Genomic DNA, 13,350 nt, shown 5'->3' on the forward strand with positions numbered 1-13,350 from the left:
AGCAGAGTACCCCTTTAAGACAATTTGACCAATTGTATGTTTATAACTTTGTGGGAACATTTTGGGGTCAACTCCAAAATCTTGTAGAAAGTGTGCAAGAGTGGAAACTAGAGTTTTTTAATGCGTATAGAATTAGAATAGTGTTGTCCATATAGCGTACTATTGCAATTTTACAGTCACTTTTTTTCATTTAGTCTTTTTTTCTTTAATTAAACTGGTAATAAGAATGTATTCATCTTAGATGATGTTTACACCAGCACCTTGGCTTTGACAGCTACGATGAGCCAATAACATGATGGATTTGAATTGTTCACAAAACCCCTTTTTATATGTGAACAGAGCCCTATTCGTAAAATGCAGGTATTGAGGTTCTCAAGTACTAGATATGGCCCTAGCTGCTTACAATGTAGAGGGGCTTGTGGGAAACACTCAGATATTCACTTTGCCTTTCTTAAAATGTAGATAAGTGAGTGATAGCCATGTTTTATAGCATTCCACTCACATTGCATTCTTCACTGAATGCGATTTATTCCTACCTTGTTCTACAATATGATTCTGCATGTTCGGGGACATTTAGCATGATTTGTCCGTCAGATTATACTTCACTTTTGTCTTGATATTCTTTTTTCCATCGGAGATTTCTTTTTGGAACAGCTGTGCCTTACAACTGCAGACCCAGCACACGTTTTATTTTTTCTCCTGCCAAATTATGGAGATGAAGTCACTCCGATCCAGAGCAACACTCTCCATACACTGTGGTCAGAGCTCAAAGCAATGTTTGTTGTTGTGTATGTTGCACCGGGTCAATACCAGAGATCAGACCCAGTAATAAAAAATGAATTCTGAAAAGTGAAGTAGGTTCCAAGTCATTTTTTAGCCACCCACTTATTGTCAAAGTAGATCTTCCCACGGCCCAGTGCTTTCCTATTTTCTGGTATGACATTGCCATCTACTGGAGCATTTACGTAACTTGAGTTAGGCCGCTCGCTGCACATTTTCAACATTGCGGACTTCACTGCAAAATTGTGCTGATTTTATTTTAGAGCTTGTGGATTTTGTGCTGTGCGTTGTGCTCATCCTTAATAACTGAAGTTTAACTATTTAATAGTATTGTTTATCATATAATCCAGTTAAGAGCTTAGATTTTCTTTTTATATCACAACTCGCATTAAAATTTTGAAATGTACTATAGGTTTTCCTCTTAAATGGGCACTGTCAGATAAAAAAAAATTTTGATATGTTGTAAAGCATACAAAACAAATAGGTTTTGCAATTTCATACTGAAAAAGCCAGTCAAACATATGCCCCCCTGCCTGCTCAGACACATACTAGTCCTGCTATGTCCATGCATCATCACCCATGTCATGGACACACTTCCTTGATTGACAGCTGTGAGCGCAGGGCTCATAGCTGGAGGTCCCAGGCTTGTGTCCCACTGCTGTCAGCGAGGACAAGCTGGAAGTTGCAGTTTTGCTAATGCTAGGGGAGATGTGCGCAGACAGTATACTGAGGGAGGGGGCAGAGACCTGCACAATGAGGCCACACCCCCTCCCTTTCAGAGGAATTCAGACTAGTGAGCTAAATTAAAAGTGTAATAAAAAAAAAAAATAAAGATGATAGACACATAAAAATTAGATGTACATGGTCAGGATTAGGAGTGATATATAAAAAAACATTTCTTGGATCTGACGGGTACGCTTTAATAAAGCTTTAGTGAAACATTTAGAAATGAAGCTACTTTGTTTTATTTGTAATCATCTGAGAGATAACCTAAATATAGATATGATCCAAAAAAGAATAACGGAGCACTCACCCCAATTTCAGTAGACATGTGGGTACTTCTTTATTTCATAACTCATGTGTCGGCAGGAACATCAAAAAGGGAAGGCAGACAAGCTGGTAAGCGAGGGGTTCTCAGTCACACGGGGCGACGGTCCAGCTAGTCTGCCTTTTCTTTTTGATGTTCTTGCCGGCACATGAGTTATGAAATAAAGAAGTATCCACATGTCTACTGAAATTGGAATGAGTGCTCCATTATTCTTTCTCGATTGGATCATATGGCTGTTTGCTGTTTTCTACGTGTAACACCACCATTACAAGTGGAATACTAGAGGTGTGAACAGGACACCTTCATTACCTGCACCTATTTATTCTCTGCGAGTGGACTGTAACTTAAATATAGAATTGCTGGCCTTACACTTCACATTTATGTTGCCCAAACCACCCATGTGTATGGGGGGGGGAGGGATTGGGAGAGGGCTGCAGACTGACAGCTATCTGAAGTTTTTTCCATAATGTAATCAAGCATGTTCCCATTCACTAACAGATCTTGTAAGTGGCGATTTACGTATTTTTTAGGAATTTTCTGGGAGTCAGATGGAAAAGTTACTAGTGTTGCCTAAACAGACATAGTGGCTGGTCTGTATGGAAGTACATGTGTTTAGCACTGCAACTTACTGACTGATGGCCTATGCTCAGAATAGGTCATCAATTTCTCATCTGTGGTGGTCCAACACCCAGCACTTTATAGCACAACTATATCACCTGCATACACCGAGAACAGAGCCAGAAGCAAACAACCTTGTACGCTATGGCTGTGCTGGGTTACAGCAGCTCCGTTTATTACACTTTGGATGTAGCTGACTGCTTCTGTCTCTTTTTACTCTGGCAAACAGCTGATCTTGATCCTAGGCGTTGACCTCTCCTCTGTTCTGTTGGTGTCTATCAAGTTCCTGAAAAACACTTTAATGTTGATAATGCATAGCCTCTTTAAAAGCATTATTAAATTATTTATAAATAAAGTGGAAAGGGTGCCATAAAAATAAAAAACAATACCTACTTTCTTCCATGATCCCTCACTGCTTCTTTTCGAAATGCATCTGGCTCCCGCTGCTCACCATTTCCTGGTTACATTCCAATGCACAGGAAATGTCTGCTCCTCCTTTCTGTGATTGGCTCGGTGGGCATTTCCAGAAAGCAGGAGTAGTCCAGCTAAGAAAAATGTATCCCCCCATCCAAAGGATAGGGGATGAGTCTCGGATTGTGGGGGGTCCGACCGCTGATATCCCCCATGATCTCCTGCCTTGCTTCCCGGCTCTCCTCCTGCACAGAGCTCTGTCAACCGCCGCACAAATCACTGGGCCACACGCAACCTACATGCATCTCTATGGCAGAGCCAGAGATACCCAAGTACATTGCTTCGGCTCTACCATAGAGATAAATGGAGGGCGCATGCCATCCCCTGCTCTGTGCAGGAGGAGAGCCGGGGTGCCATGCGAGGAGGGATATCTCATATCCTTTGAATAGGGGATATGTTTTTCTAAGCTGGAGAACCCCTTTTAAGGAGCAGCTACTTTATTCTTTACATGCCTTTTTATGTGTCTAGTGTCTGCATTTGGCTCACAAATCCCTCTGTACTGCTGCTCACTCATACTGATCTCCACTGCTCAGGAAGGGGTGTGTCCAAAGCCCCTTCCTTGCTCACCATGCATTCACTTCCTCCCTGGGTCTCTTCTTCCAATCACTCCTGGATGCGCTGTAACTTCCTCCTCTCTATTTTCAGACAGGAGTCTGATAGACAAGACAGGAGTGAGCACAAAGAACTGCTAGTCCAGCTCTCACTTGTGGACTTATGCCCTGCCTGTACTTCAGCTGGGAAAAAGATGATGCTGCAGCCGGACAGAATCATGTTCTAGATGGTGTGGGGACCTAGAGCTGGGCGGTATGACCAAATATGTCTATCACGGTATTTTTGTAACTTATGGCGATTCCACGGTATATAATGGTATTTCTTTCACACCCCCCCCAAATCATGTTACCCACCAGCACTGTTCTGCTCCCCCCACCAGCGCTGTTCTGCTCCCCCCACCAAATCATGTGACCCGCCAGCGCTGTTCTGCTCCCCCCTCCCCACCAAATCATATGACCCGCCAGCGCTGTTCTGCTCCCCCCTCCCCCCCAAATCATGTGACCCGCCAGCGCTGTTCTGCTCCCCCCTCCCCCCCAAATCATGTTACCCACCAGCGCTGTTCTGCTCCCCCCCCCAATTAATTATCAGCCCAGCGGGGTACTACTCACATATGTCACTCGCAAGCACTGCCCTCCTCCTCTTTGTTGGGGGCCGCCGGCGATGGAACTCTATACTATATGCTAGTGGTCTCCAACTGCAGACCTCCAGATGTTGCAAAACTACAACTCCCAGCATGTCCGGACAGCCAACGGCTGTCCTGTCATGCTGTGAGTTGTAGTTTTGCAACTGCTGGAGGTCTGCAGGTTTGAGACCACTGCTGTACGCTGTATCCCTATGCCTGGGCTGCAAAAGATAAAGAAAATGAACTGTAACTTACCTACATCGGCCTCAGGCTGGGGACGGGAACGTCGGACAGCCGTCAGCTTATCACCGGCCGCAGCGATGTCCCGCCCCGGCCAGTGATAGGTTAAACGCACTGTCATGTAAGAAGCCGGCCAGAGCTCCTCACATGACAGTGGGCTCAGCCTATCACTGACCGGGGTGGGACATCGCTCCGGCCGGTGATAGGCTGACGGGTGTCTGACGTTGCCGTCCCCAGCGTAAGGCCGTCGTAGGTGAGTTACAGTTCATTTTCTTTATCTTTTGCAGCCCGGGCATAGGGATACAGCGTACAGCAGTGGTCTCAAACCTGCGAACCTCCAGCTGTTGCAAAACTACATCTCCCAGCATGTCCGGGCATGCTGGGAGTTGTAGTTTTGCAACATCTGGAGGTCTGCAGGTTGGAGACCACTGGCGTACAGTATAGAGTTCCATCACCGGCAGCCCCCAACAAAGAGGAGGAGGGCAGTGCTTGCGGGTGACATGTGAGTAGTACCCCGCTGGGCTGATAATTAATTGGGGGGGGGGGGGAGCAGAACAGGGCTGGTGGGTAACATGATTTGGTGGGGGGAGCAGAACAGCGCTGGCGGGTAACATGATTTGGTGGGGGGAGTAGAACAGCACTGGCGGGTCACATGATTAGTTCCCCGATGTGGGGACAGCGTAGCGCTGGGCTGATAATTCATTGATTCCCAAGGGGGAGGATCCCAACCGGTATTGCGGTATGGGAAAAATTCATATCGTGCAGCCCAAAAATTTCGGTATGAACCCGTATACCGCCCAGCCCTATGGGGACCCCTAGTGATCTTTTTCTTTTTTTTTTTTTGTAAGCCATGATTTCTTCAAAAAAGGAGATAAACATTTTTTTAATGTTTTGCCAAGACGGACAACATATAAAAAGTTTTTGACTCTGACAGTGTCCGTTTAACCAAGACTATGCCGTCATTGTTTCGGGAGTGTAAAATGGCAAGCTTTTGTATCCTTTTTTCCCGTGCTGTTCTCAGTAATATACTACGCTCTGACAAGTTAACAGCCTTTTGCTGTGATTTAAGCACTCCCTGAGTCACTTCTTACCATTTGCCAAGACTGTAAATCGCCTAATACAGAGGAGACCAAATAAAGCTCCTTTTTCCTAAATAAGCGATTAACCAATAAGCCAGTGTTTCCCAACCAGTGTGCCTCCAGCTGTTGCAAAACTACAACTCTCAGCGTGCCCGAACAGCCGAAGGCAGTACAAAATATCAGCACTGCAACCACAGAACACACAATGTATTACTATAATAATGCAATATTTACTATGAAATGAATATGGCAGCAGAACATGTGGGCAGTCCTGTAATGGGATCACTTTGTAGCATATGTAATATATATAGTCTTTCTTATGGAATAAGCACTACTGAGCAGTGACTTACTTACAGAACTATTTAACCATCCCTTTATTAGATGTCAATCACCGCTCTCCCTATATAAATGCAAGCTGCGGCTCAATGTTAAGCGGTCACGTGATTCCTGTTTTGTCTTTACACATTACATGATCTGGCCGCATCGGTCCCATTAGGATTGCCCCTTGGAGCATATCCTTTCTTTCCTGAGTGTTAAAGTTCTCAGAGAGGAACATGTCAGCAGTGAGCTATGAAAACATGTATATGTGGGAGGCCTGATCTCCTGTGTATGATCTCAGCCAGACACATCCACGCTGTAATCCAGGTTACTTTTCTCCCGTTGCAATTCCCAAGGCTGCATGGGAAGCGGAGAAACTCGAGTTCACGGGTCTGCGGGTAATGCACAAATTCCTTAATCTGATTTACTAGTATGGCTGCATAGGGAAGAATTCAGACATATTCTCTTCAGACATGAACAGCTGTTATGAAACACTGTTTCTCGTACTGTAGTTATGCTAATGGTCTATTATAGTGAATGGGCTTTTTAGAAACTCCATTTAAAACAGTTTTTACCTACAGACTTCTTCACATGGACTTTTATTACTGAGCGATAAGCGCTAAATACCACCATGTGGTGCCTATGTAATTTACTTTCAGCAGTGCCAACCGAATCCCACCATGCGCTGCACATAATGTTCCCTAGAAGCACCAAATACCAAAGATCGGCACAAAGTATCTCACCAACAGTGCCGAACATCCTATTGTGGCACAAAACACCTCTCCAACACTGCCAATTACCACAGTGCAGCACAAAATGCTTCCCTAGCAGTGCCAAATGCTATAAAGCAGCACCAACGGCAGCCGCCCTGTCCCCATTTCCAAAAGATTCAACTCCCAACTATTATTTTGTCCCGTTCCCAACCCTCCCGAACTAAAAGCAGCATTGACCATCTCTTTTAATGGCTGCAACTCTCTCTCCATTCCTACCTGTGTGAGGAGCTCCAACCACTTCTGTAGTCTCCTGTGCTTTCCAGAGCTGACTGTACTGCCCCCTAGGTGCAAGACCTTTAAAGCCATGGTCATAAATCTTATATTGTTATCAGAAAGACTGCACTAATAATGAGTTTTTGCTAGTTCCTGCTTCCTGTCAATGGCAAACACCGCTATAAAAAGAAAGAAAAGCACTCCATAGCGTAACACACCAGAGGAAAGGTAAGAATGATCACAGATCAAATGCCACTTATCCTGGATGGTTGTGTACAGTCATGCACAACAATGAAGTGCGCCTGTTGCTAGATTAATATTGGTCACGTCTGCAGCCTCCGAACGATAGAGTAATAGAATTAGCTTCAGTAGACCCACGCCAGGATTGCAGTGGCGCTGACCGTACCAAATGACACAACCGAAACGATGGGAGGATAGTGGATACGTTTATTTACCAAGACGCAACACGTTTCACTGTGCATGCGCAGTTTCCTCAGGCAAACACAGGCAGGGACTCTGCACCTTACCAGATAGTGATCCATTTCTGACCTGTATGGGGAGCACCTACTCTATTTATCTGGATATTTTTCTGTATCAAAAGACTACAAACTATCGCTTTACAGTGAATGCCAGCTAACTGATGATGATCTGTAGCCTGTGGTATGGGTGACTAAAATTATACTTGATATAAACCTTATTTTTTTCCAAAGGTGTTATCGCGTGACAGCTTGTACTTTACATTTATGTCAATTTTCATTAATAACCTGGATGTTGACCCAGTCTACTTTACTCTTTATAATGCTCATGTTTGTGCTTTTGCAGGGGAAAGGTACCACATTCAGACTTTGAGGCATTGTTTCCGGGAAAAAGTGGGGACTTCAACAGCGAGAAGTTTTCTGCCACATGGTATCTCATAGAAAACCACTCAACAGCAAGGTAAATCGTCCTTTCTTGGCAAAACTCTGCACATGAATATGTCTGATTTATTTAGAGAAATCTATGTGGTCCCCAGGCCTAACACATCGGCCCCAGGACCTGACATGTAAGGAGAACAGTGCTCCAGTACTGTTCTACTGAGCTCTTTGCAATTCCGCAAATAGGGGATGCACCACTTCTAGTCATGCTAGCCATGTTCTCCTTCCACCAGTCAGGCTTAGGATTCAGAGCTTGACAGTGTTCACAAGCCACATGAACAGAGTGCCGTCTTCACCTGCACACTGAGCTTTGTTCATTTTGACACATATTTCACCTCGGTGTTAAACAAATGCATTCATACCTTTTTTTGTCGATTTGGTTGCTGTGTTCCAATATAAAAAGTATTTTATGCTAAGTAAAGTAGAGAAAACAAATCCAGCAACTCCCCGCATAACTAGTTTTTTAGCACGTAGAGACCGTCATGGGAATCCGGGGATGAACGGGAGGCTCAGAAGCAACAACCGGTAGTTTCGTGCAGATGCACTTCTTCCGGCCTCTTCAGAGGCCGGAAGAATACCTATTGATGGCGAAAGCCCAAGAATTTTCAAAAAATGGCATGCCTGGTAATGTGTTAACAATTTAATGACTATATATTAAGTGATAAGTGCACTTTAAGCTTTATGTACATCCCCTTAACCCGATAAGGTCAAGGCCTCTTATGGCCTTCAGGACAGGGCATTTTTTTGCTTGTTTTTTTTTTTTTTTTTTTTTTTTATAGTTTGTTCTTTTTATGGAACCTGACTGCTTTTAATAATCGATGAGGGTCTGAACACCCAGACCCGGACCGATCAAAACTTATGTCAAAATGTTTTTTAGATAACAGGGACATGTTAAGCTTAGCCAAGTAGAAACATTACCAAGCACAGGTTTCTGTATAAACTTGCATAACAAAAATAGTAAAGAAAAAAGTATGAATTCCCAAAAATATCATTGACAAAAATATCATAAGACACATTGCAAGTATAAATAGAAGGTACACTATATTTTAAGCTATATTGTATTTTACTCTAACATCTGTTTTTTCGCCATCCTTTCACTCTTGTGGCCTGTATTTAACCCATGAAAACATGATGTGGAAGGTATTTTGGGCACTTGTGTTTTGCTTTTGCTTGCTTATGTTTTTTCCTTAAAGGAAATGTCTTGTGTCTGGTCTGAAAAACTACTTTCCTGGTTTAGCAGACATTGCAGACGATGGAAACAACTATTTCACTTTTCTAGGTCCTTAAGTCTTGGCATTGTCTTTAGTGTGTCCTTACTGATGTTATTGTTTGTACTACTCATGGAAGATTCCCGGTGGGCTGCTTTACTAGCTCCCTCAGTAGGCTGCCTGTTAAATGAAATCACTTAAATCACTGTCTCAAAGTTGGCAGCAGCAGGGGTGGAGGTGAGGTGGTGATCTCAGATCCCACAGTGATATTTTAGGAGATGCAGAGCAGAACCGTCAGGCTGCTGCTATCTATCTCATTTAGGAGGCACTACCTGCACACATCTTCAGCATACAGCTACTTGACTTTGTGGTGATTACATCAGTAGCGCCCCCTAGACTTTTCAGTGCAGTTCTGTTTGCACTGTAAACTTTCTCCTCCTCTTTGCTGAGGTGTTTCTGTGTGTCAGCCCTGCACCCCTCTACATGCAGATTTTCCCCTGTCCTGCACCTCTCTACCCCCTTTAAAAATTACCTGTCACCAAATAAACTTTTCTAAACTTTCTCAGGCTATGTTCCCTAACTACTCATAACAGTCCTCCCACCCTTAAAAAAATGTCAGACCTTTAAAAAGCTGTGTTTGATACCTTTTATTATTGCTCACATAGTGCAATCTCCCAGTAGGAGAAAGTGGGCATTTCCCAGCAGGCATGACATCACTGAAGCCTGCTGGGGGGCCACTTCGGCCCTCACATATTTGCAGTGCTGTGATGAATAGAAGACCTCAGGGTCTTTCCATGTTTCAAGGAGGCTCTATGCATGTTTCAGTTAGTCTCTTTGCATGTTTCAGTGAGGCTCTTTGCATGTTTCAGTGAGGCTCTATGCATGTTTTAGTGAGGCTCTGTTCAGCTGTCAATAAAGCTCAGTGCATAGAGAAACACTTTCTTAGTTTGGACTCCTGCCAGGCCGGGAGGAGACCAAACTCGCTTTATTAATTGTGGCAGGGAACAGAACAGAGCCACCTAGTGGACGTTTTTTTCTATTACATTTTAAACATATTTATGTTGATAATTTTAAAAGCAAGTGAATGGGAAAGTGTCTGCTAATTACACAAGGAACACTATATTAAAAGATTTATTTGGTGACAGGTACTCTTTAATCCCAGCACTGAATGCAGGCTGTTATCACTAACTGCTCCCCCTGCTGTCCCAGGATCTGCAAAAACTACTAAGGATCAGGCTTCCAGAAGGGGGTAGTCTCCAGAAAGGGAGAGGGCGGACTGGAGTGTCTAACTGGTGTGTCGTGTGTATGCTGTCATGTGTGTATGTTTGTTGACATGTGTACCATTTATGTCTGTTGGCAGAGTATGCGTATACAGTATGTGTAGTGTATGCATATATTTGGTGTATAAAAGCAGTGTGTGTATGAGTGTCTTTGTGTGTATATATGGGTGTACGGTCTGGTATACATGTGTGTAGTATGAGCATAGAGTATTTGTGTGTATAAATGTAGTGTGTATGGGGAGATTTATCAAAACTTGTGCAGTTTAAAAGTTAACCATAGAAACCAATCATATTTCTTCTTTTTTTTTTTTTTCAGAGTCCTTTTTATAAATTAAAGAAGCAATCAAATTGGTTGCTTTGGTCAGCTGGTAAACTTTTCCTTCAAAGGGTTTTGAAAAATCTCCCCTATGTATATATTTGCATGTATAAATGCAATGTGTGTGTGAAGTCTGGTATACATGTGTGTGGCATTAGTGTACAGTATTTATGTGTGTATAAATATAGTGTGTGTGTGTGTGTAGGAGACTTGTGCAATATCAGTATATTAAATGTTCATTGTATGGTGCCATCATTTTTTGAGACAAATAGAAAAGAAGCATGCAACCTCTGGCCAACACATAGGCACGCTTTCATCCCCATGCAGCAGCTGTGACGTGGGAATGCACCCTAAGGGTACGTTCACACGTACAGGATTTGCTGCATATTTGTGCTGTATATTGGGTGCAGCTGATTTTACTTTCCATTGAAGTTAATGGGTAGCAAAAACAGCTGCACAAAATATGCAGCAGATCCTCTGTGTGAACGCACCCTAAGGCTTAGCATGGTATCTTATTCACCCTTAATGGCCATGTGAGTAGCGGTTTTATGACTAAAACTACTGGTTAACTGCAGAATTGTGAATAGACTCTATGGATGCACAATTTTGCAGGTAAACCATCTGGCTATTTACCCTGAATAGAAAACCTTCTGCAGAAGTGAGAGACCAAATATGTCTGAGCAGCCAGTCATTAGAAATGATCTTAGTTGTCTGGGTTATTAAAACAGAAATATCAGGAGAGCGGACACATTTGCCCAGATTTATATTCGAGAAACTAAAACTGTCCGAATTTAGTAAAAACACCAACCACAGCTCAGCTTTTATATGTTATCTAGCTGAGTACCCGGCTGCCCGGTTTTTCCTCCCTAATCCCTGGAGGGAACAAAGGAGGAAGCTTTTGTCCTCATATCGCGTCCTCAGAACCTGACCCCATATCCCCTCCTTATATCCCAACCCCAAATCCCGACCTCATATCCCGTTCTTATATCCCGACCTCATATCCCCTCCTCATATCCTGTCCCCATATCCCATCCCCATATCCTGTGCACACATCTTGTCCCCATATCCGAACCTCCTACCACGTCCTCTAGAGTTGAGCGAACTTACAGTAAATTGGCTTGTAGTGAACCTCACAGCTCGGCTGTTGATTACTTTAGTCTGTGTAAATTAGTTTAACTTTCCTGGGGCCTGGAAAAGTCCAGGATGAAAGTCTTAGGTCTCCTAGGTCTGTATACACCTTTTCCAGGAAACTGGAGCCCTTGGAAAGCTGAAAGAATTGATGCAGACTAAAGTAATCAACAGCCGAGCTGCGAGGTTTGCTACGAGCCAATTTACAGTAAGTTCGCACAACTCTAACGTCCTCATATCCCGTCCCCATATCTGACCTTATATCCAGACCTCATATCCCTTCCCCATATCCCATCCCTATATCCCATCCCCATAGCCTGTAACCATATCCTGTCCCCAAATCCCAACCTCATATCCCGATCTCATATTCCATCCCTATATCCCATCCCCATATGCCGTCCCCATATCCTGTTCTCATATACACACAGATGACTGAGTATTATTGAAATATCTCCAGCTGTTTGGAAGTTATGCAGTAACATATATTTCCCATAGACTTGTATGGGACTTTAAACAAAAACCCTGACCCTCGCAAATGGGGGTGGGTAAGGGTTAAAGGGATATGCCAGGATTTTTTATTTATTTGACTATGCTACAGGGGCTGTTAAGTTAGTGTAGTTCATAATATAGTGTCTGTACCTGTGTGACGGTTTTCTCACAATTCTTCTGTGATTTTCACTCCAATTTTTATTTTTATCACCATACAAAATGTCTGTTGTCTCAGATTTTTCCCAGGTTGCAATGTGGGCGAGACCTGACTCACTAGTCAGCTGATGACAGGGAGCCTGTCTGCTTCAATGGGTGGAGGGATCGCTTGGTGGGAGAGGGATCAATCTGCAACTAATGCAACAGCTGTAGGCACCCTGATTGAAAACCACAGGTCTTTGAATGGATGCAGCTCATTTATGTTTTAACCCCTTAAGGACGCAGGACGTAAATGTACGTCCTGGTGAGGTGGTACTTAACGCACCAGGACGTACATTTACGTCCTGTGCATAACCGCGGGCATCGGAGCGATGCCCGTGTCATGCGCGGCTGATCCCGGCTGCTGATCGCAGCCAGGGACCCGCCGGCAATGGCCGACGCCCGCGATCTCGCGGGCGTCCGCCATTAACCCCTCAGGTGCCGGGATCAATACAGATCCCGGCATCTGCGGCAGTGCGCGATTTAAATGAACGATCGGATCGCCCGCAGCGCTGCTGCGGGGATCCGATCATTCATAACGCCGGACGGAGGTCCCCTCTCCTTCCTCTGTCCGGCTCCCGGCGTCTCCTGCTCTGCTCTGTGATCGAGCAGACCAGAGCAGAAGATGACCGATAATACTGATCTGTTCTATGTCCTATACATAGAACAGATCAGTATTAGCAATCATGGTATTGCTATGAATAGTCCCCTATGGGGACTATTCAAGTGTAAAAAAAAATGTAAAAGTAAAAAAAAGTGAAAAATCCCCTCCCCCAATAAAAAAGTAAAACGTCCGTTTTTTCCTATTTTACCCCCAAAAAGCGTAAAAAACATTTTTTATAGACATATTTGGTATCGCCGCGTGCGTAAATGTCCGAACTATTAAAATAAAATGTTAATGATCCCGTACGGTGAATGGCGTGAACGAAAAAAAAAAAAAAAAAGTCCCAAATTCCTACTTTTTTAATACATTTTATTAAAAAAAAAATTATAAAAAATGTATTAAGTTTTTTATATGCAAATGTGGTATCAAAAAAAAGTACAGATCATGGCGCAAAAAATGAGCCCCCATACCGCCGCTTATACGGAAAAATAAAAAAGTTAGA

The 13,350-nt window shown here is 43.6% G+C and overlaps 1 protein-coding gene across 2 annotated transcripts in view; it reads left to right on the top strand.

Annotated features, from left to right (window-relative positions):
- EXOC2 (exocyst complex component 2) overlaps positions 1 to 13,350 on the top strand; it is a 205,997-nt gene that overhangs the window by 42,859 nt on the left and 149,788 nt on the right. For both annotated transcript variants that reach the window (XM_056521044.1, XM_056521045.1), the window contains exon 4: positions 7,537 to 7,650. In XM_056521044.1, the coding sequence (XP_056377019.1) occupies positions 7,537 to 7,650 (114 nt within the window). The remainder of the gene's footprint in view (positions 1 to 7,536; positions 7,651 to 13,350) is intronic.

This window comes from Hyla sarda, chromosome 5 (assembly GCF_029499605.1).
Source record: "Hyla sarda isolate aHylSar1 chromosome 5, aHylSar1.hap1, whole genome shotgun sequence".
In the NCBI taxonomy this organism is placed as follows: Eukaryota; Metazoa; Chordata; class Amphibia; order Anura; family Hylidae; genus Hyla; species Hyla sarda.